The sequence below is a fragment of the Heterodontus francisci genome, chromosome 10 (assembly GCF_036365525.1).
Source record: "Heterodontus francisci isolate sHetFra1 chromosome 10, sHetFra1.hap1, whole genome shotgun sequence".
Taxonomy (NCBI): domain Eukaryota; kingdom Metazoa; phylum Chordata; class Chondrichthyes; order Heterodontiformes; family Heterodontidae; genus Heterodontus; species Heterodontus francisci.
In genome coordinates, this window is record NC_090380.1 from 27,092,947 (window position 1) to 27,116,553 (window position 23,607).

The 23,607-nt window shown below is 41.7% G+C and overlaps 1 protein-coding gene across 8 annotated transcripts in view; it reads right to left on the reverse strand.

The window, feature by feature from the left end:
* The window catches only part of rcbtb1 (regulator of chromosome condensation (RCC1) and BTB (POZ) domain containing protein 1), a 63,736-nt gene extending 40,617 nt beyond the window's left edge, over window positions 1-23,119 (reverse strand). For 2 of the 8 annotated variants that reach the window (XM_068040302.1, XM_068040310.1), the window contains exons 1-6: window positions 22,974-23,105; window positions 10,791-10,987; window positions 7,686-7,836; window positions 5,299-5,465; window positions 3,952-4,110; window positions 1,517-1,624 (exon numbers count right to left, since the gene is read on the reverse strand). In XM_068040302.1, coding sequence (XP_067896403.1) covers window positions 1,517-1,624; window positions 3,952-4,110; window positions 5,299-5,465; window positions 7,686-7,836; window positions 10,791-10,916 — 711 coding nt within the window. In that variant the 5' untranslated portion in view covers window positions 10,917-10,987; window positions 22,974-23,105. Of the gene's footprint in view, window positions 1-1,516; window positions 1,625-3,951; window positions 4,111-5,298; window positions 5,466-7,685; window positions 7,837-10,790; window positions 11,031-13,756; window positions 13,909-20,399; window positions 20,474-22,973 lie in introns of all 8 variants that reach the window. The other 6 variants (XM_068040306.1, XM_068040305.1, XM_068040303.1 and 3 more) reach the window with 6 other exon arrangements.
* Between the last annotated feature and the right edge of the window lie 488 nt (window positions 23,120-23,607).

Below are 23,607 nucleotides of genomic sequence, written 5' to 3' on the forward strand. Positions count from 1 at the left end.
AAAATTCTTTAGATTCTAGAATAGCCCCACCGGATTGGAAGTTAGCAAATATAACACCACTTTTCAATACAACAGGCAGCGAGAAAACAGCGAACTACAGTCCAGTTAACCATTGGGAAAATGCTAGAATGTATTAAGGAAGTCCAGACAATGCATTTAGAAATCATAGCACAATCAGACAAATCAACATGCTTTTATGAAAGAAAAATCATGTTTGACAAATTTTGAGGATGTAACTAGTAGGGTAGATAAAGGGGAATGAGTAGATGTAGCATATTTGGATTTCCAAAAGGCATTCAATAAGGTGCCACACAAAGGCACATAAAGTTGGGGGTAATATATTAGCATGGCTCGAGGATTGATTAATGGACAGGAAGCAGAGAGTAGAGTTAAACGGAGCATTTTCAAATTGGCAGGCTGCAAATAGTGAAGTGCTGCAAGGATCAGTGCTGGGGCCTAAGCTAGTTACAAGCTATATTAATGACATAGACAAAGAGATTGAGAGAAATGTATCTAAGTTTGCTGAAGATACAAAGCTAGGTGGGAATGTAAGCTGTGAAGAGGACACAATGAGGCTGCAAAGAGACACAGACTGGTTAAGAGTGAAAGGGCAACAAGATGGCAGATGGAGTATAATGTGGCAAAGTGTGAGGTTACTCACTTTGGTAGCATGTGCAGAAAAGCAGAATAAAACTTTTAAATGTTGACGTTCAGAGAAACTTGGGTATACTCATACAAGCAACACAGAAAGTCAACATGCAGTTACAGCAAGCAATTAGGTAGGCAAATGGCAAGTGTCCTTCATTGCAAGGGGATTGGAGTACAAGAATAAAGTTGCCTTGTTATAGTTGTATAGGGCTTTGGTGAGACCATACCTGAAGTACTGTGTGCAGTTTTAGTTTCCATATTTAAGGAAGGATATACTTGCATTGGAGACAGTACAGCGAAGGTTCACTAAATTGGTCCCTGGGATGAGAGGGTTGCCCTATGATGAGAGGCTGAATAAACTGGCCTTTACTCTTTGGAGTTTCAACGAATGAGAGGTGATCTCATTGAAACATACAAGATGCTGAAGGGGATAGACAGGGTAGACACAGAGACTGTTCCCCTGGATGGGGAACCTAGAATATGGGAGCACAGTCTCAGGATAAAGCATCAATCATTTAGGACTGGAATGAGGAGAAATTACTTCACTCAAAGAGTTGCGAACCTTTGAAATTCTCTACCCCAAAGGGTTGTGGTTTCTCCATCATTGAGTATATTTAAAGCTGAGATAGACAGATTTTTGGTCTCTCAGGGAATCAAGGGATATGAGAAGCTGAGGCAGAAGATCAGCCATGATTGCACTGAATGGCAGAACAGGCTTGAGGGGCGTATGGTTTAACTTGCTCCTATTTCTTATGTTCTTATAACTGTGTAATACAATTTATCCAGCCATACTACAGTAGTCAAAGTTAATCTGCTTTCCATAAATAAAGCAGCTTACAGTCCAGTGAGCTCATACAGAGCTACCTACCTGAAGAATACAAATTCCTTGTAATGCAGTCAATTTGCAAGGAGTAAGATGGTTTCCATTGATTCCTGTTCCCAGCTGACCGCTGCCATTGTAACCCCAACTATACACCTGTAAAACAGAAGGCAAATATATAAATCATATAGTATTAAAGGAGGCTATTCAGCTCATTATGCCTGTGCTGCCTCTTTGAAAAACCTATCAAATTAGTCCACATGCCCTGCTCTTTCTCCATAGCCATGCATTTTTTTTTTGCATGTCTATATAGAATCAGAGAATTGTTACAGCACAGAAGGCGGCCAGTTGACCCATCGTGTCCATGCTGGCTCCCCCAAGCAGCAATTCACATATTGCCACTCCTCCGCCCCTCCCCACATCCCTCCTTTTCAGATATTTAGAAAATGTAGAAAAATTTACTGCACAGAAGGCGACCACTCTGCCCACCGTGTCTGCGCCAGCCGAAAAACGAGCTACCCATCGTAATCCCATTTCCAGCACTTGGTCCATATCCCTGGAGGTTACAGGACTTCAGGTGCATATCTAGATACCTTTTAAATGAGTTGAGGGTTTCTGCCTCTACTACCCTTTCAGACAGTGATTTCCAGACACCTAACACCCTCTGGGTGAAAAACCTTTTCCTCATCTCCCCTTTAATCCTTCTATCAATCACTTTAAATCTATGCCCCCTAGTCACTGACCCTCTGCTAAGGTAAATAAGTCCTTCCCATCCACTCTATCCAGGCCCCTCACAACCTTGTATACCTCAATCAAATCTCCCCTCAGCTTCCTCTGTTCCAAGGAGGACACCGCCAGCCTATCCAATCTTTCATCATAACTGCAATTTTCCAGTCCTGGCCACATCCTCATAAATCTCCTCCATACCCTCTCTAGTGCAATTACTTTCTTTCTGTAATGAGGTGACCAGAACTGCATGCAGTACTCAAGTTGTGGCCTAATGAGTGTTTTATATAGTTCCAGCATAACCTCCCTGCTCTTATATTCTGTGCCTCTGCTAATAAAGGAAAGTATTCCATATGCCTTCTTAACCATGTTATGGACCTGTTCTGCTACCTTCAAGGATCTGTAGACATGCACTCCAAGGTCCCTCACTTCCTCTACACCTATCAGTAGCCTCCCATTTATTGTGTATTCCTTTGCCTTGTTTGACCGCCCCAAATGCACTCCACTTCTCAGAGTTAAATTCCATTTGCCACTTTTCTGCCCACCTGACCAGTCCATTGATACCTTTCTGCAATCTACCACTTCCCTCCTCACTATCCAGCACATGGCCAACTTTTGTGTCACCCGCAAACTTCTTAATCATGCCCCTACATTTAAGTCCAAATCATTAATATATACCACAAAAAAGCAGGAGACCTAGTACTGAGCCCTGCAGAACCCCAATGGAAACAGCCTTCCAGTCGCAAAAACACAGTCAACCACTACCCTTTGTTTCCTGCCATTGAGCCAATTTTGTATCCAGCTTGCTACATTCCCCTGGATCCCATTTTTTAAGCCAGTCTGCCACGTGGGACTTTGTCAAAAGCCTTGCTAAAATCCATGTAGACCATATCAACTGCACTACCCTCATCAATCCTCCTTGTTACCCATCTCCCCTTAACAAAACTATGCTGACTATCTTGATTACTCCATGCCTTTCTACGTGACAGTTTATCCTGTCTCTAAGAATTGATTCCAATAATTTACTCACTACCGAGGTTAGACTGACTGGTCTATAATTATTCGATCTATCCCTCACTCCATTTTTAAATAAAGGTACAACGTTAGCAGTCCTCCAATCCTCCGGCACCACACTTGCATCCAGTGAGGATTAGAAAATGATGGTCAGAGCATCCGCCATTTCATCCCTGGCTTCTTTTAACAGACTGGGATACATTACATCCGGCCCTGGCGATTTATCCACTTTCAAGGATGCTAATCTCCTTACTACCTCTTCTCTCCCTATGTTTATCACATCCAATATTCACACTCCATCTCCTTAACTACAATGCTTGCATTGTCCCCTCTTTTGTGAAGACAGACGCAAAGTATTCATTAAGAACCATACCAACATCTTCTGCCTCTACACATTTGAATCTACAACTCATACAATTTACAAGCACTAATTGTTCTGTACAGCATCTCACCCGAGGTGATTTTGTGTTCTGATTACAAACCTCCAGTTGAGAGAAAATACCTCAGACTGCTCTTCACCCGCGGGCATCATCACCACTAAATCAGTAACTGAACCCGACAGAAAAAGCAACGCTGATTTCACCAACCCAAATTAAGCCAGGGGAATAGCGGTATGAAACCTAGGGCTGAGAAGCAAAATTTTCACATCACTGCCAACTGAAGAGCCGTCATTACCTTTCCCGTAACGCAAGCACGGCAATGATGAATGCCAACTAGCATTCTGCATTGCAAAGTGCAATTACCTCTCCATTGTCCACTACAGCCATGGAGGATATCTGACCGCAGGCAATAGCAACAACCCTCTTGTTCTGCAAACAATGTGTCACCCTCCGTGGCGTTGCCTGGCTTGCAGTAGATCCTGATCCAACTTGTCCACAGTTGTTATAACCCCAGGAATAAACCTGCCACCAAAACAGACGTAGAAAGAACAACACTTAAATTGTGCAAAAATGGCTGTCATATAGAGTCATTTACGGCACAGAAGGAGATAGCCAAGTAGAAAATGGAATTAACTATCAGGTGTAGCAGATTCTCAAACATGCTAACATCTGGGGACCAGAAGTTGCCATGTCTGCAATGCCTGTAACTTTTCAGTCTCTAGTTTTCCAAAAATGAAATAATGCTTTAGCTTATGAAAACTAACTCAATGTTCTGTACATTCATGTACACTGTACTGTGGTGTAGTGCCTGCAAAGGGACATACTCGACAAAAAGAAATATAATATATATCCACAACACTGCAGATTGTTAGAGCACACCATAATTCAGATGACTGGGCAATTTATATTTTGAAGTTCTACGAGTGTGTGCCTGTGTTTTCATTGTGTGTCTGCACTTTTGTGTCTGCGCACCTTTTCTCAGTGTTTATGCGCATTTTGTACGTGTGTAAACATGCATGTTTATGCACATGCGCGTGTATGTACGTCCATGTGTTTGGATGTTAAATACAATCTGGTATTTGAAAGTATTTTAACTATGGAAATTCTGAAGTGATGTCTAGCTAAGGAGCCCAGAACCAATACAGCAGTTTTCCTCTCCCTTCAACAACCAAAAATTGCCTCTCTACTTCTCGTGCACTGAGGCCAAAAGATCATAAAGACATCAATAGATTTGCTGCCACGTCACAGTGTAAAGACATCTTTGTGCACAGGAAGTCACACCATTCCCAATAACATCTAACAGACTGACTTGACATTACTTTGGGGCAGGGTAGAATTTAAGCTGGAATACTATTTTCTATGGGGCACCTAAGGATGTCAAGGTCTTGGAGAGGGTGCAGAAGAGATGTACTCGAATGATACCTGGGATGATGGACTAACTGGATTGCTCTTTCAAAGAGCCAGCACAGGTATAATGGGCTGAATGACCTTCTTCTGTGTTGTATGGTTCAATGAAAAGCAACTCTTAAATAAATTTACTGCAAAACTAAAGTCCACTCAGCTTTTCATTCTAATATCTGCATTATGTTTAGCATTTTAAAAGGGTTGCTTTTTACAGTTGCAAGTGAAATCACATATATAGATAAATTTACATTATCAAACAAATAATGGAAACTGTTAAAACATTGCACTTTGAAGACCAACTCTCACCTCCCCTTCTGTTGTTAGAACCATAGAATGACTGCAGCCACAAGCTACCTCCACTGCTTTCTTCTCATAGAACATGCTAGAAACAAGGAAAGGCAATGAGCCTGGACCAGTTGTTCCGTTACCCAGCTGGCCATAACTATTGAGGCCCCAGGAATAAGTTTCTCCATCTGTAAAAGATGACAATATTTTGTGGAAGTGACTGACAAGCTACCTGGTCTTTACCGAAAATCCAAGCACCTTTTCTGTTCCAAAAGACAGCACCAGGCCCATTTTGGGGAGGTGCAGGTCTTTTCTCTTGTCCATTCAAAAGCATGTGAAGCCCCATCAGGGACCAGCCAAAATATGATTGGTCCCACAGTCACTCCCCCTCACTCATTGACATGCCCACTCTTTTCAATTTTTATTTTTGCACTAAGGAAACACTTATATTTTAAAAATACATATATTTCGGAATGGGGGGGGGGGGGGGGGGGGAAGTGTAGCAGTAATAGCAACAAGTAGCTGAGGAGAAAAACTGAAGAAATGTGAGCCATGACAGGGTCAAGAGTGCACCCTTGGCGATTCCTGATTCATGGAGCTGACCTAGTGTGAATAGAATCCCTCACAGACTGGGAAATGTGGGTATCATTGTTGTAATCTGAAATTGGCTCCAGGAATCAACTACAAATGGACAAAGCGAGTGCCTCAGCGCGCTGACAGGAATCAGAGAGTGTCAATCTGTTTGTAGGAAACTGTCACCTACAACATTCATTCCCTTCCAGCAGAATCAACCATTTTATGAACAATATTGGCCTCAAATGCCTCTTTGAAATTGATAACTGGCAAATTCTACAGTGTAAACTTTCAACTTAAACCGAAGTTAACTTGCAAATTGATAAAAGTTGAGAATCTAGATATTAGTCCAAACTAATTGTACGCATTAACAGCCAGCAAGTGGTTTTGGAATCATCGTTGTTTGAGATATAACCCAGTTAATGCATTGGAAACTAAAAGTTAGCGAGTATTCGATCCTCTGTGTGCAACCCGCTCCCACCCAGCAATATAAACAGAGGACCCCAAGCTGGTACAGCGAAATAAATGTAGCATTTGATTCTGGTCCGAGAGCTGATTTTTTTGAAAAACCTCAAACATTTTTTTAAATGAATGTTATATTTTTTAAGATTCTCCTCCTACTCAACCGCATTTCCCTTGCCACCACCAAAAAATAAATACAGTCTCATTTTGTCAGAGATTAAAGCAAGGGAGTCTGCACCTACCACAGTGGAGACAGTGTCAGTAAACAAGGGAAAAAATAGCTGGAGTTCAGGATTTCAAAGCTAACTCGAAGACCTAACCTCCTTGTGGACCTCCTCTATACAGGTGTTCATTGTGGAAAAAGGAAGAAAAGAAAGACTTGCATTTATATAGAGCCTTTCACAACCACAGGACATCCCAAAGTGCTTTACAGCCAACAAAGTACTTTTTAAAGTGTAGTCGCTGTTATAATGCAGGAAACGCAGCAGCCAATTTGCAAGATCCCGCAAACAGCAATGTGATAATGACCAGATGATCTGTTTTAGCGATATTGATTGAGGGATAAGTATTGGCCAGGACACCAGGAGTAACTCCATTGTACAAAAAGGTGTCTGGATTTTTAGAAAGTCTAGAATCTTTGTGTTATTATATATCAAGACAGTTTTAATCCCCACCCCAGAACATCACATTCATTTGTTGAAATAGAGAATTGTCATTTGCTAATATCAGACATTAGGTCAGATGTCTATCTGCCAACTACAGATGAATAGCTGACATTAAAAAAAAACTCGGCTGTACAAAAAGGGAATCTTTACTCATGCCAAATTTCCACATTCAGTTGAGAGGACTGCAGCATTCAAACTTGCCAACTGTTAAACTCTTCATTTCTAATCTCATTGGCTAAATTTACTGCTGTTAGGAAAACAACTTGCATTTCTATAGCACCTTTCATGACCTCAGAATGTCCCAAAGTGCTTTACAGCCCATGGTGTTCTTTCTGAAATGCAGTCAATTTGCATACAGCAAGGTCCCACAAACAGCAATCAGTGACATCAGTTAAGGATTAAATATTGGCCAGAGCTCCCCTGCTCTTCTTTGAATAGCGCCATGGGATCTTTTATGTCCAGCTGAGAGGGCAGACAGGACCTTGATTTAACATCCCATTCGAAAGAGGGCACCTCCGACAGTGTGGCACCCCCTCAGTACTGCACTAGAGCATCACCCTGGATTATGTGCTCAAGTCTCTGAGAGAGATTTGATCCCACAATCTTCTGACTCAAGAAGTGGGTGCGCTACCACTGAGCCATGGCCTACATCTAAATAACCTTGAAAACTATACTGGAAATTGCTGATATAGTAGAACTTAAGTTTACCTTTAGTTGCAAGTAAAATATGTGGTCCACTTCCATAACTGAGAGAAATTATTTTCTTCCCACACAAAGCTTCGATTTTCTTTGGTGTAACTACACTCTGACCGTCTCCAATTCCTAGGCAGTTGCTGCAATTCACCCCAAGTGCAAACACCTGCAACAGAATCGAGTTGTATAGTGAGCAATGTTATCATGCAAGCTTCTTATCAAGATGTGCTGTTCAGATGAACTTCTGGTAGTGGTTATAGGGCATTTCCACTACTGCTAAGGAGTCTGGGTAAATTTCGCTCCCTGCAACAAAAGCAACTGCACCTAAATTGATTAAATAATCAGACTTGGGAAGGATAAAACCCCTGGCTCAGATGGACTGCATCTGAGCATATTAAAAACAGTGACACAGACTTGTAACTATTTTTCTCCTCAGATTAAAAAGTGTGTGTGCCTTTAAGACTCTATTAAAAACAGTGCACTTTTAAGGGAGAGGTGGTTCTGGAATTCCTGAGACTCAGTGTGCAGCAGGTGCATTTTTGTTACCTTGGGCAACAGTAGGAGAGGTCACATGGTAATCTTTCCACTTGGCTGTGGGGGGAACTGGCAGAAACCAGTTAGTTTTGGAGAGACTTTGCAACGAGGCGTACTGAAGAAAAGGAGCTGTTTTATTCTCTCAGAAAAAATTCTACAAGGAGCTACAAGCCAAGTTAATTCCTTGAGTAAAGAAGAAAAGCCTTTTTTTTTCAAGAAACCATTAGCATTGCTGTGCTCATCATTCAAAGAACTGTTTAATGCTTGCTACAGCTGAAGAGTTGAATGTCTAGTTTTTTAACAAATAGTTAATTTTTTCTTGTCTAAAGATACCTAGTTTGGTCTGTTTCATCCTGGGGTTACTAGAGTGTTTAATTTGGCTGATTTCCGATTGGGTGTGAAAGCTTAATAATATGCTGCGACCTGTGGAGTGACAGGACTGAACTGACGGTGCATTGTTCCTGCTGCGGTCATAACAACAGTTAGGAAAAAAGATAGGAGAGGCACTTTTTATATATATATTATATATATATAAATTCATTAGGAAAGGGAACAGTGGCAGAGGGCTACTGGACAGCTAATGCGATTAATGGAATGATAGATCAATTAGCTTAATGTCAGTGGCAGGAAAGATAATGAAATTCTTGATCAAAGAATAGAAATAATAGAAAAATACCTAGAAACTGAAAATATGATAATCAGCATGGATTCCAAAAGGAAAGGTCATGCTTGATCAATCTTACTGAATTCTTTGAAGGACAGAGAGGGTAGATGAGGACAATGCAGCAGACGTAATATATTTGGATTGCCAAAAAGTCTTCAATAAGACCGAATAGTACACTCATGACTATGATCAGAACATATAAGTCAAGGAACAACTAACAGAATGGATAGCAAGCTGGTTACAAAACAGAAAAGAGAGTAGGGGTTAAAGGTAGTTACTCAAATTGGCAAAAGGTAGGAAAGTGGTGTTCCACAAAGATCAGTGCTGGGACCACTGTTGCTCACCATTTACACCAACAACTTGGACTCGGAAATCGAAAACAGAATTTCAAAATTTGTGAATGACACCAAATTGGGGAGTGTAGTTAATGTAGATGAGGACTATAGGAAGACATCAATAACATTGCAGAATTGATGTTTAATTGCAAAGGAACTTCAATATAGATAAGTCTGAGGCAATACATAGGAAGAATAAGATGACCACACACTTCTTGAAAAATAAGTGTCTAAATGCCGTAGAGGAACAGGGGATCTGGGGGTGCAGATATACAGATCACTAAAAGTAACAACGCAGGTTAAGAGGTCATTAAAAAAAGCATACAAAGCACCAGCGTTCATTTCTGGAGGGATAGATAAGTTACGTTAATCTTGTGTAGAACCTTGGTTAGACCACACTTTGAGTTTGCGAACAGGTCAGGTTTCCATATTATGAAAAGGATATAGAGACACTGGAGAAAGGCGCAGAAAAGATTTACCAGAATGATACCAGAACTGAGAGGTTATAGCTATCAGGAAAGATTAAACAGGCTGGGCTCTTTCAAGAGGTTGAGGGGTAACCTGATAAAGATATTCATTAAGATTATGAAAGGGTTTGATAGGGTATGTATAGAGATGATGTTTCTACTTGTGGGCGAACTACTGTCATAAATATAAGATAGTCAATAATAAATCCAAATAGGAAATTCAGGAGAAACTTCTTTACCCAGGGAGTGGATAGAATGTGGAACTTGCTTCCACAGGGAGCAGTTGAGACAAATAGCATAGATGCAATCAAATGGTAGCTAAATAAGCACATGAGGGAGAAAGTAATAGAAGGATATGTTGATAAGGTTAGGTTAGATGAAGACGGGTGCAAGGAAGCTCATGCAGAGCATGAACACCAGCATGGACATGTTGGGCTACATGGTCTATTTCTATGCTGCAAGTGCATTGTAATTCTGTAGCATGTATGCAGAAAGGTTAAGAATTAAATTGAAGAAATAAAAGCACAATTGGTGGCAAGGAAACAAAAAAAAAGACAAAAGAAATAAGTAACATGAACTGAAGAAAGACATATTGAGAGAAGACGCAAGGGAACATTATTGGGGAAGGTGGTAAATATTAACACCCAAAACAGTATGAAATAATATGAAGGCATTTACAGGGCAGAAAACTAAAGAACAGAGAAATAAGGAATAGAAAGGAAATGCGAAAGATACTAAAATGGAACAAAAAAAAATGTTATGAACGTTTATGGCTATTAAAAAAATCTATGACAGATGCTGACAAGACTACAGAAGCATATCAGTGAAACCACAAGCTGACCGTCAACAGCCCTCCTAAGAGGTCTATCTAGGGGAGATTTGGCACATTTTGGGTATTCCCACCCACCTCCCCTCTCCAAACTGGATGGTTTGAAAGTTGAGAGGTCTGATAGCATCACTGTCCTGACAAACTGAGGGGTGATGTGAGTCAAGTCAAGGAGTTAGGTAGAAAGTCTTTATTTCCATCATGCAAAGATCAGTGCTATTTCTAAAAAAAAGGTCATAGCCTTCATTTGAAAGGGAAAATGCCCCACAGATAAAAAAATGTCCCAACACTTACTTCATCATTTTTTGTTACATAGATAGCCTCAGTAGCTGAAGTACCAAAGACACAGGCTTGGTGAATCGATTTAATTTCCTGCGGAGAAAGCAAGCTGAACACAGGCCACTTTCCAACATCCACCATGACTGGTTTCTTCAGCACAGCCTGTTAATGAGATTGCCTAGTCACATTTCCTCCAGCGTACAGCACTGTGCCTGGAAGGAAGAGGAGAAATTCGAATTTTTTTTATTTGTGTTGCTTCAAACATGAAGGAGAAAGAAAATCTCAGCCCATCAGTACCCATAAGCCATAAGACAACAAGACAGCACAAACCTGACCCTGCAGTGACCTCCTAAATCAAGTTTAGTTCTTACACATCTAAAATTTTCTTTTTCTTTTAACAGTATAAGGAGAAGTCCCATTATCAATACTTCAGTGGATCTGGCTTTCAAATTTGGTCTGATTGCTCCTGTGAAGCACCTTGAGATGTGTTACTATGTTAGAGGTGCTATATAAATGCAAGTTATTGTTGTGATCAACAATGTAAAATGTGCATGTATGTCAAGAGAGTATTTGACAAGATCAAGAAACAATTTAAAAAAATCTTAGTAACATCCCTGAAGCACTTCAGTTGAGATAAACTTATTACTGGTTAACTAGAAAGACGATTTTTAAGAACCTTTTTAAATTGATTACAGGAAGTATTCAGTAAAATCAATGAAGATTCTTCATGTACCACGAGTAAAAGCGACTATCTTGATCAGTATAGTTGGCATGCATGGTCTCAGAATGTAGGTAATTGAAATTGAGGTACAAATCAGCTATGACCTAACTGAATGGACTTGAGGGGTCTACTCTACTCCTATTCCTATGTTAGGAATGCCCAATAGCTTTCACTTCTAGCTTTGGCAAGTTTCTTCCAGGCAGTTGCAGAGCCTCAGGATCAAGTACTTTTAGTTTTGGAACTCAAAATACAATATAAAAAAAGTCTTCTGGAATCGACACATCACAAGCTACTTATTATTGAAAGTGCTGCAGGAAAGAGGGATGTACTGGACCCCAGGACAAACTGAATCAAATAGATCACAAGCCTCAAAATGAAAGTTCTCAAAAGACACAAAGGACAAATCATCATACAATGAGAGGGGTTAAAGTGAGAATTGTTGGAGCAAATGGATCATAATACAGTAATGCAGTGAGGGTTGATGGCAGATGAACAGCTCTTCTGCCACCGCTGGCATTCACATACCTACAGCAGGCAACCTTCACACTGCCAATAACATTTTAGACCCTGATTTTCATAGATCCTGTACTCTGCTGTGATTCATCATTTCCTGCACTTGCGTGCGAAATGTAATATTCTCATTCCATGTGTGGGTGTCCTCGCATTGGGGCCTTTATTTAGGACCATGACACAAACACAAAGACACACACAATACCTCCACAGCAATTAGGGTATTATGATTTGGGGTGATTGGTTGAATATTCCCCCCACCTTGCCCAGAACAAGCAGCATATGTCACATCATTAGTATGTCATGCTCCCTCATTCACGCATGTACATTGTTTAGGATCCCATCTCAAGAACTGCCTTACCTCCACAGCAATGGTAAATTGAGAGTGCAAACCGTAGAGCATAGTCACAGAGCCTCCATTCTAGCATTACTGGGACCCAATTGCAAAGGTAGAAATACCTCAAACAATCCAAGAGGAAGTCTGGAGAGGTTGGAAAGCTACCAGGAGGAGACTTGCATTAATTTAGCACCTTTAACATAGTAAAATGTCCCAAAGTGCTTCACAGGAACATTACCAGACATAATTTGACACTGAGGAGACATTAAGACCGGTGAGGTAGATTTTAAGGAAGAGTGATGAAAAGGTTTTGGGAGAGAATTCCAGAGCTTAGGGTTTAGACAACTGAAGGCACGGCACCCAATGATGGAGTGAAGGAAATCCGTGATGCTCAAGAGGCCAGAATTGGAGGCAGAGAGAGTTCTTGGAGGATTGTAGGGATGGACAAGGTTACAGAGATAAGGAGGCAAGACCATGGAGGGATTTGAATACCAGAACGAGAATTTTTAAATTGAAGCAATGCTGGACCAATACAGGTCAGTGAGCACAGGGGTGATGGGTGAACGGGATTTGGTGCGGGTTAAGGTAACAGCAGTAGGGTTTTGTGTGATTTCAAGTTTAATGAGAATGGGAGGCAGGTCAAGAGACCGTTGGGCTGAGACTGGGGTGGAAACAGCCGATATTATGAAGGTGGAGGTTGGCGGCCTTAGCGGTGGAGAGGATACGGGGTGAGTGGAAAAGGAGATCCAAAGCAGCAGATATCCATAACCACCAGAAAATGAACTATATTTTCTATGGGATAACAGATGTACTAATGGCTTCATCTTGTTCAAACATAGATTTGGAAGAGACAGTGCAGTGAACTACCTTTTCCCTTTTAAATATTATATGTTCACAGAGTGATTACAAGAGCACAATTCAACATTTGGGAAAAGGATTTGCATCACTTACAGAGTGCCTTGCTCTCATGAGCTTATGATGCTATTTAAATACTGGGCCAGAATTTGCTGTAGTAGGACATCTAATGGCATCTACCATTATAATTGGACTTGGCCCTGCACTCTTCAGCTCAAAACATTTTTGCCCACAAGGTTACAGAAAGTGAGAGTTGATAACAGTGCAGTGAGGGAAACAGGGTATCTGGGAATCTGAGAGCAACAGTTAAAGCCACGTGGTGAGGGGTTTGGGTTGTTCCTACTGTTCAACTCCCACCTGACAGTGGCAACTGTTTTTTTGTTATTAGTGTTTATCCCCTTTGTGTTTTATTTGTCAAATAAACAGACAGCGACAGATTGTCTTGTAGGTTTAAAACAGAAATTCTATTATTAACTGATCAATACGCCTTATCCCAAAAATTGTCGCAACTGCACACGCGCACTAGCACACAAAAGGTAAAAATTTGTTATATCTCACCTCTGCTGGGAGACAGGTATTTTCTTTCCTGTAGTGACCGACAATAGCCCAGGATGTGGCTACTTCGCACCTTAATTGTTTCAGAAGAACCCATGCAATTCAGGAATGTTTCAGGATGGATGCACTTGACACCTATTAGATTTCAAGGTATTCTTTGTTCGAAACAGAAAGTGGCAATGTTTGAATACACATGCGGCCATCCTTTGCAGTATTACCCATTTGTTTTTAAAAAGGTCAAGTCAGTTTTTATAACTCTTCAGCTTTAGTCCATAATTTTTCATTGTCACACTTCTCGTAAGCATGACAGCAACCAACATGTATCTCCTGAACCAATCAGATTTATGGATTGAGAAATACAGTGGAAGGGACTGAGATGGAGGGTGAATTTAATGTCAAATTAGTATCAGAAAGCAACATTAAATCAAGCAAATTGTAAGCGGAACATATTTTACACAATATTTCTATTCAGCTTTTTAAAGTTTATCAAATTGCGAAATGTGCTTGTTACAGATGTAAACTGGGACTTGGTGATTTTGTGTGCAGACTTTGACAAAGGGTGGTAGGAAGAGGGAGTGCGGAGGTCATCAGGAAAAAGGAAAAAGAATTCTGACCGAAGACATCATTACTGGGGCTCATATTGGACTTTTTAAAAATAAAGACACTTTAACTGAATATGCCCCGCCAGCGCACGCACGATGAGGCAGGACATGCCATCAAGCTGGTAGCCCCAGACTATTACAACATCAGACACGGTCTACAACAACTCTCATAGACAACGGCCTCTCGGAATATATGCAAATAGCCGTCTTCCTGTGTTTTCAAGAAGCAGATATCACATCCATTGCTGATATGTGCCTAAGAACTCTCCTCTGGAAGCAGGATATAACCACATGCAGGTGGTCTTGCATATCCATGGTGGGATTGATAAGGCACTGAAACCCAATTCAAGAAATTGTCACGGGACCATGGTTAGAAAGGAGCCCACAAGGACATTGTTGCTCCAGTCAGGAAGTCACTTGTTCAGTCAACGAAGACGTGAAGAGAACTTGTTCAGCGGACCAATCTGGGGGCGAACTCCTGTACGCGGGGTTACCAAATACCAGTATAGTGAGTATATCTGTCGTTTGGGTAATAGATAAATAAAGTAGTTTGTGAGAACAAATACTTGTTATGTGCACCGATATCAAGAGTAAGGCAAGATTCCACAATATTGGGGGAAAGTACCTGGGGTAAACGGGTGATCGGCTTACAAAATAAAGATTGGATTAAGAGAAAGAGCAGAGACAGAAAGGAAATGTAAGAAAAAAATTAAATTTAAAATTTGCCATTTTTAAACTCGCCCCCAAAAATTCAAAACTCGAAGGAGTGAGACTCCACACTTGTTGATTTTCAGTGCCATAGTGTTTGACTGGCATTCATTAGCACTCATCACATTGTTCACAGGGTATCTGTGCTACTAATCACAAACCCAAAAGACATCTGGCAGTGCTAGTTCATATTTACTGAACAAATACAGCTACTTCACACTATTCAGTGCATGTCAATGGTGAGCCAGACAGCAGATGCCATTTTTGTGAAGCTAATGGCAAAGCAGCACAACTCACTTCCTGACTGCAGCAACAATGTCCGTCTGGGCTGTGGCTTTATACCCTTTACTGACCCTGGTCCCTTGACAATATCTCAGATTGGGTCATCCAATTGGGTTTCAGTGCCTTATCAATCCTACAATGCTCAGTTTATATTTTACCATGGTGATACGCTCCTTCCAGTTTTTGGCACACACCCCAGCCCCTCCGAACCATATCCCCAGCACCTTCAGGTAGTCTGACCTGACAGTGAAGGGAATAAAGGATTAGTCAGCATTTGGGAGCAACATTCTCTCTCCATTGTGGATAAAAACCTTGTCATCAGGTGCGAGGCGCTCACGTCGTTACTGTACGTGGCGCAGGTCTGCCCCATACCCCACTCCTGCGCCACGGCTGTCACCCAAGCCATCTTCCGCTTTATCTGGAGATTGAAAATGGACCGTGTCCACAGGGACACAATGTTCAAACCTCTAGATAAAGGGGGAAAAAACGTACCCAACGTCGCCCTCATCCTGATGGCCATTTTTGTGTGCGGTTACATCAAGTTGTGAGTAGAACCCCAGTATGCAAACACCAAATGTCACTATGTGCTGAAGTTCTATCTGTCCCTGGTGTTATGAAGGATGGGTCTGGTCACATTGCTGCGGAACGCTTTATTCAGTTGGACCGTGCCTTACCACCAATCCTTCGTGGAAAAGTTAGTGCAGAGAAACACCTTTGATCACCTATCCATCATGCAGTGGTCTGCATGGAATGTCCTCAAGGCCCTACGGGAAAAGGAGATGGTTCCCCAAGCAGACTGTCAAAGTCATATGGCAGAATGCCTCATCGCCAGAACTTTCAAACAAGCACCAAGATGTAGCTTGGTTGGTGATGAGAAGGGCCCTCCCCGTCAGATCCTTCCTGCATGCCCAGAATCTCGCCTCCTCCGCATGCTGCCCTCCTTCTGGAATGTGCCTTTGCAAAGCAGGTCTGGAAAAAGATGCAATGGCTTCTGTCAAGCTTCATCCTGAGCAGCAGCGTAACACAGGACTCTGTGCTCTATGGGCTGTTCCCAGGGACACACACAGAGATAAACATCAACTGTTGCTGGAGGACGCACTTTGGACTGTCTGAAACTTGTTGGTCTTCCAGAGCAAAGAGTTGTCTACGACCAAGTGTTGCAGACTGGCACATTCCAAGGTCCAGGACTACATGCTGAGGGAGGCACTAAAGATTGGGACAGCCGCCGCAAAGGCTCAATGGGGAAAGGCCGCTGTGTAAGGTCCTCCCGCTATAGTACACCAAGGGTCTGGAACCCATGTAAAACCCTTCGGGCTGTATGCACCAAAATATTTTTTACTATATAATGCCAATGTACATTGCATTTAAAATGGAATGGCAAGAATTGTGGGGCACCTCATGTTTCTGAATCGAAGAAATCTGATCTCTATTGTACTTTCCAAAATGTGAAATTTGAACTGTTTTGAACTATTTTGTAATGTATTTTTGCAATTTTTTATGAATAAAGTATGTTTTTGGGGGAAAAAAGCACTCTCAGGCTGAGGCTGCACCCATTGCACTTTGAGGCTGTTGACACCTGCGATATCTCCAAATGGGAGACACTCGACTGTGAAATTTGTGGTGGTGGGGACTTCGTTCGCGCTGTCCCTAATTTTACCAAGAATGAATTTCGAATGTTAAAAAAAATGCATCAATCCCACTATGGCTACGCAAGACCACCAGCATGTGGTCACATCCTGCTCTCAGCAGGGAGGATCTTAGGTGCATGCGGCGAAGCAGTGCAACTCAGATGGCAACTTTTAGATATTCGCATTTAACTGCACATCTTCCCCAAGCCTGAAGATGCTGCACCAGTTACACAAATAATAGCAAGCACCATTAGCCACACTATTACATTGACAGCAAAATCTGGATTACTGTGATTTGTATCTGCAGGAAGACTTGGTCAATAAGAGACACTACAAGCATTGAGAAAATAAAACAGTCAATACTTGGTTGCTAGAAAACCTGAGACGCAGACAAGGGACCACTACATCTTAGCATCACTATTTGTTACCAATTAAGGCTATCAACTTCAACTAGGGTCTAGCAAAACTCTACACAAATACACTGATTGATGTGATAAACAGGGCGGCACGGTGGCGCAGTAAGGGCGGCACAGTGGCGCAGTAGGGCGGCACAGTGGCGCAGTAGGGCGGCACATTGGCGCAGTAGGGCGGCACCGCAGCCTCACAGCTCCAGCGACCCGGGTTCAATTCCGGGTACTGCCTGTGTGGAGTTTGCAAGTTCTCCCTGTGTCTGCGTGGGTTTCCTCCCACATGCCAAAAACTTGCAGGTTGATAGGTAAATTGGCCTTTAGCAATTGCCCCTAGTATAGCTAGTTGGTAGGGAAAAATATAGGGACAGATGGGGATGTGGTAGGAATATGAAATTAGTGTAGGATTAGTATAAATGGGTCGGCACAGACTCGGTGGGCCGAAGGGCCTGTTTCAGTGCTGTATCTCTAAACTAAACTAAACTAGGAAACACCTTGAGTAATCGTAATATCAGAAACGATGTCTACCACCATGTTTTAAGTTTTGAGCAAAGGACAAAGGTGTAATCCCCAACTTAAGTTTTGTCCTCTATTAAACTAATTTAAAATATGACAATTACAGTTTCTAACATATGAATGACATCTTGGAGGCAGATCTATGTGACTAAATTGATCACCTTGCTTACTCACAATTCCCTAAATGAGACTGCCTTAAGGACAAACTTAAGTATTTATGGTTATGCTTTGCCCAACTAAAGTGGGAGATTTCAGGAAGGTTCTTGGACAAATTAGAAGGGCTTCACAGCCAGTCTTCAATAAGGAGAAAGATTTAGGAGTGAAGTTGGAAGGCTGAAAAAATTATGCGATCAAACAAAAGTGAAGTGTAAGTCATTAATAGCCTAAGTTTCTGAGCAACAGTAAAGAACGAACTTGGGCTTCTATGCATGTTTAGGATGTCGTAAAGTGCTTCACAATTACATACTTTTGAAATGTGTTCACTTTTGTAATGTAGCAAACGTGCCAATCAATCTGTGTACATCAAGCTCCCACAACTAGCAATGAGATAAATGTTGTTTTAGAGCAGAACACTGACGAGCACCCTGTTTTCCTTTGTAAAGTTAGAACAATACAGCACAGGAGGCCATTCGGCCCATCATTCCTGTACTGGCTCTTTGGTATAGTCCCAGCACTATTGTCTCCATAGTCTTGCAAATGATTTCCTTTCAAGTATTTATCCAATTCCCTTTTGAAAGTTACTGTTGAATCTGCTTCCATCAGCCTTTCAGGCATTGCATTGCAAATCACAACTACTCACTGTACAAAAAGTTTCATGTCACCTCTGGCTCTTTTGCCAAACATCTTAAATCTGTGCCCTCTGGTTATTGACACTTCTGCCACAGAAAAAAGCTTCTCTTTATTTACTCTATTAAAACTGCTCATGAATATGAACACCTGTCTCAAATCCTCTCTAAACCTTCTCTACTCTAAGGAAAACAACCCCAGCTTCTCCAAATAACTGAAGTCCTTCATCCCGGGTACCATTCCAGTAATTCTCTTCTGCAACCTCTATAAGGCCTTGACATCCTTCCTAAAGTGCAGTATCCAGAATTAAACACAATACTCTAGTTAAGGCCTTGCCTTAAAGGTTTTGCATCACTTCCTGGCATTTCTACCCTATGCATCCACTAATAAAGCCAAAGTTCCCACATGCTTTTTTTTTTAAAAAAACAGCTTTCTCAACTTGTCTTGTCACCTTCAAAGATTTGTGTACACATACCCCACATCTGTTCTTGCACCCACTTTAAAATTATCTAAATTACATTGCCTCTCCTCATTCTTCTAATCAAAATGAAGCACTTCACACTTCTCTGCATTAAAATTTCCTCTGCTCTGCAGTCTATCAGTCTACCTAGGTCCTTCTGAGGTCTATTGTTATAGTCCTCACTGCTTATTATATTTCTGAGTTTAGTGTCATTTTAAAACTTTGAAATTATGCCCTGTATACCTAAGTCCAGGTCATTAGCATTTTTAAAAAGTGCAGTGGTCTTAATACTGACTCCTGGGCAACACCACTGTTTACTTCCCTCCATTCTCAAAAACAACGCTTTGCTTTCTGTCCCTTCCTTTCAGCAACCTTCATCAAACAACTCAAACAAGTAGTCAAAAATGATTTTCCTTTAACTAATCCAGGCTGACTTTCATTTATTAGTCCATACTTTTCCAAATGCCAATTAATTTTGTCCCAGATTATTTTGTCAAAGTTTCCCCACTGATGTCAGGCTGACTGGCCTGCTGGTGCAGGTTTAGCCCTCTCCCCCTTTTTAAAACAAGGCCATGGGATCGTTTGCATCCACCTGTGGCAGCCAGACAGGGCCTCAATTTAACACCTCATCTGAAATATGGCGCATCTCAGTGCAGCACATGTTCAGTAAAGTAACAGTATAACAATAGAGAAGTAACAGTCGAGCAAGCTTCATTAAGCTAAGACATAATGAAAGACAATGACCACTGTCCACAACTTGCCACAGGTGATCCCAAGCATCTCTCAAGTAGAGCTGAACTGTCCTACTACTACAAGGTTTGAGATTATATATTTTATGCTCATATTATAGGAGATCCTTGCTATTGGAAATTTATCAGGATATTAAATACACACAGTAAATTTAAGTTGTTCCATAATCTTACCATTGAATGTACTTTTGTTATACTGTTACTAATCTAAACTCAGCTAATGCTGAAATAAAAACAAAAAGTGCTGGAAATACTCTGCAGGTCTGGCAGCATCTGTGGGAGAGAACAAAGGGGAAGGTGTTTGATAGGGCAGGGGAGATTAAATAACAAAGTTGTTTTGGGACAAAGGCAAAGAGTGTGTTAATGCTTGTGGTGAAAGACAAAGTCTTTGTCCAGAGAGAGTGTTAATAGCAGAATAATGAGCAGCTCTGACTACATGAAAAGCAGGCACATGGTTAAAGAATAAATTTTAAAAAGGCCAGTCATGCTCTGAAGTTATTGAACTCACTGCTCAGTCCGCAAGGCTGTAGAGTGCCTAATCGAAAGATCAGGTGCTGCTCCTTGAGCTTGCGTTGATGTTCACTGGAACATGCCAAAGACAAATGTTAGCATGAGAGCATGGCAGGGGGGGGTTGAAATGGCAAGCAACCGGAAGCTTGGAGTCATGCTTTCAGACTGAGCAGAAGTCAATTAGCAGAGGCTAATGCTGAGCTATTGCATATATTAAAAACTGAGATAATTTAGGCTGTTGTTTGTCAAGCATTTCTTTATGTTACCTTAAGCAACACAATGAAGTACATGGATTCCAGTTTCTTGAAAATCTCTAAAAGGTTTATTAACAGCTAAAACTAATACATACAATACAGAGCAAACTATATACAGAACCGTTATCCAAAATGTTGCAGTGCAGACTGACTAAGGGTTCTAGTCACATGATTACACCCTAGCACTAAGCTCATTCGCATACTGAGTTCTTAAAGGGACATCACCCTTAAAGCGATCATACAACATTGTTAATCGTACATATTAATTACTTTACATAATCATAAATGGTTAATTTTATGGTATTAACCGCCATGATTGACGTTAAATAAAGCATTTTTAGTTAATGCATCTCTGTGCCTAACTTCATCTTTGCTGATTCTGGAAAGTAGGAGATAGCTACATCTCCTCATGGCCTCACCCCTCCCCACCTCAGCAAACCACCAAAAACTCTGCAACCCTCTGAAAGATCTGCATTCCTCCAATTCTGGCCTCCAGTGAATCCCTGATTTCCTTTACCCCACAATTAGCGACCAAACCTTCAGCAGCCTAAGCTCTGGGAGTCCCTACCTAAACCCCTCCACCCCTCTCTCCTCCTTTAAGATGCATCTTAAAACCTACTTCTTTGACCAAGCTTTTGGCTGGTTTTCCTAATATCTCCTTTTGTGTCTAGGTGTCAAAGTTTGTCTGATAAAGCGCTTGTGAAGTGCCTTGGGCCATTAAAAGATGCCATATAAATGCAAGTTGTTGTTGTTACACTTCACTCAGTCTTGTAATGTAGTCCTGGAATGACTGAACGAACTTGAAAACTATCAATATAATTCGGATCGCGTTATTTGGGATAGTCTTAGGGCAAGGCAAGAATCTTATAAACCTTTTACATGAATGTTTAGTCCCAATCAAACCTTCCAATGTGTACTTTTTAGAAGATTAGTCTCCAACTCTAACTACTTTGAATGACACAATAGCATTTCTGACAATTTTTATATGTTACATCAGATCTGGCGGTCGGCTATCTTACAGGACATTGTGTAAGTAAAACAACAAACTTCCATCAATATAGCACTCATCATGCCTCTCAGTATTTCAGGTTCAATAGAACTGTTGTTACATAGGCATGCAGCAAGATCCTAGGAGCAGCATGATGAATATATTTTGGTTGAGGGAAGATTGTTGGCCAGGACACCAGGAGAACACTCTGCTCTTCTTTGAATAGTGCTGTGAGATATGTAATATCCAACCGAAACAGGCAGACAAGGCAACGATTTTAATGTCTCAGTAGCACGCCTACGTGACAGCCTAGATTTTGTGCTCTAGTCCCAGAGTTATGCTTGTGCCCACAACATTTTTACGACCAAGACTAAGAAACAGCTGAACCAAAGTGACATTTCAGTATTACAAATATTACAAGTCTCAGGAGTGTTCCAGGGTCAAGTCCAATATAAATGACATTTACAGGCAGGCATATAGGCTCATACCTTTGCAATAACCAATACTGAAAGTCGAATATAGCAAAACCAAAAAGGGTAACTGCCGACATAATTACCTGCAGCTCCTACACTAGCCGCCACATCAAATGATTATAGTACAACTTATGTTGCATTTCAATTATCAATTGACAAGAGCAACATTTGTTCTAGATTTGAAAGACAGTCACTGCCAATTGTAAAGGTCTCTATTCAACCCATAAACAAAAGAATAGCCTAGGACAAAGACTGACAGTAATTGCATGGTTAGTTTCTGCACTCAGTGCTGGATTGGCTACAACTTTAGAGTCATAATGAAACAGGAGGCTGCCATTCAGCCCATCAAATCCATGTCAGTTCTCTGTAGAGCAATCCAGTCAGTCCCATTCCTCCACTCTATCGCCGTAGCCCAACAAGTTTATTTCCCTCAAGTGCCTATCCAATTTCCTTTTGAAATCATTGATTGTTTCCACCACCCTCATAGGCAGCAAGTTCCAGGGCATTACTACTCACTGCGTAATAAGTTCTTTCTCATACCCCCCTGCGTCTTCTGCCCAAAACCTGTGCATCTATTTTAATAAACATTATGGTTAAAATCCTTCAGTCAGGAACCTACAGTTGTAAGCCCAGTAAGAATGTGACCTCCATACAGTTGGGTTAAAATGGGAAACAGACCCAAAGATCCCCAGATTCCTGTACCTGACAACATCAGTTGTGAAGAGGAAACCCTGCAAATGCTAACTCTCTGCCTGCACCAGCTGCTACCTGGGCCCTGTTCCTGCAGCCTTGCCTGAAAGGCAGACTGCCATTGAAAAGTCATCCAAACTGCTTATCCAGTAAATTAGCGTTATTACCATTATAATTTTCTTTACAAGGCTCCACAGGCTGACCGGAAGAAGTGAAAAACCTCCTTTACCCAAATCTTTCTTGCCAATCCGCGCGCCACCCGCTCTGCCTGCCCGGGTCACGTGCCGCCTGAGGGGGCGGAGCCGCCCTTCCGCCAGACCGAATGAGCAGATCACGGCTCGCGTCGATTCATCCAATTCGTTACTCCCTGCCTGCCAACGCACAATTGTATCAATGCAGAATGTTCGCATTCACATTGGATACAGCGATGTTGAGACTTGTCTTTCCGCAGAGCGGTGCTGCTCCGTCTCACGTTACCTGAAAAGACATCTCAAGGCACTTTGTGCGAGGAAATGATGTTGAGCTCGTATTCCATCAATAAGGATGCCAACTTCCATCTCTGTAACCTCCACCTCCTGCCTGAGCTCAGCTGCTGCTGAAACCCTTTGTTTACCTCCAGGCTTCAGTGTTCCAACGCACGCAAGGCCAGCTTCCTACCTTGTACCCTTTGTAAACTTGGGCGGCGCAGTGGTTAGCACTGCAGCCTCACAGCTCCAGCGACCCGGGTTCAATTCTGGGTACTGCCTGTGTGGAGTTTGCAAGTTCTCCCTGTGTCTGCGTGGGTTTTCTCCGGGTGCTCCG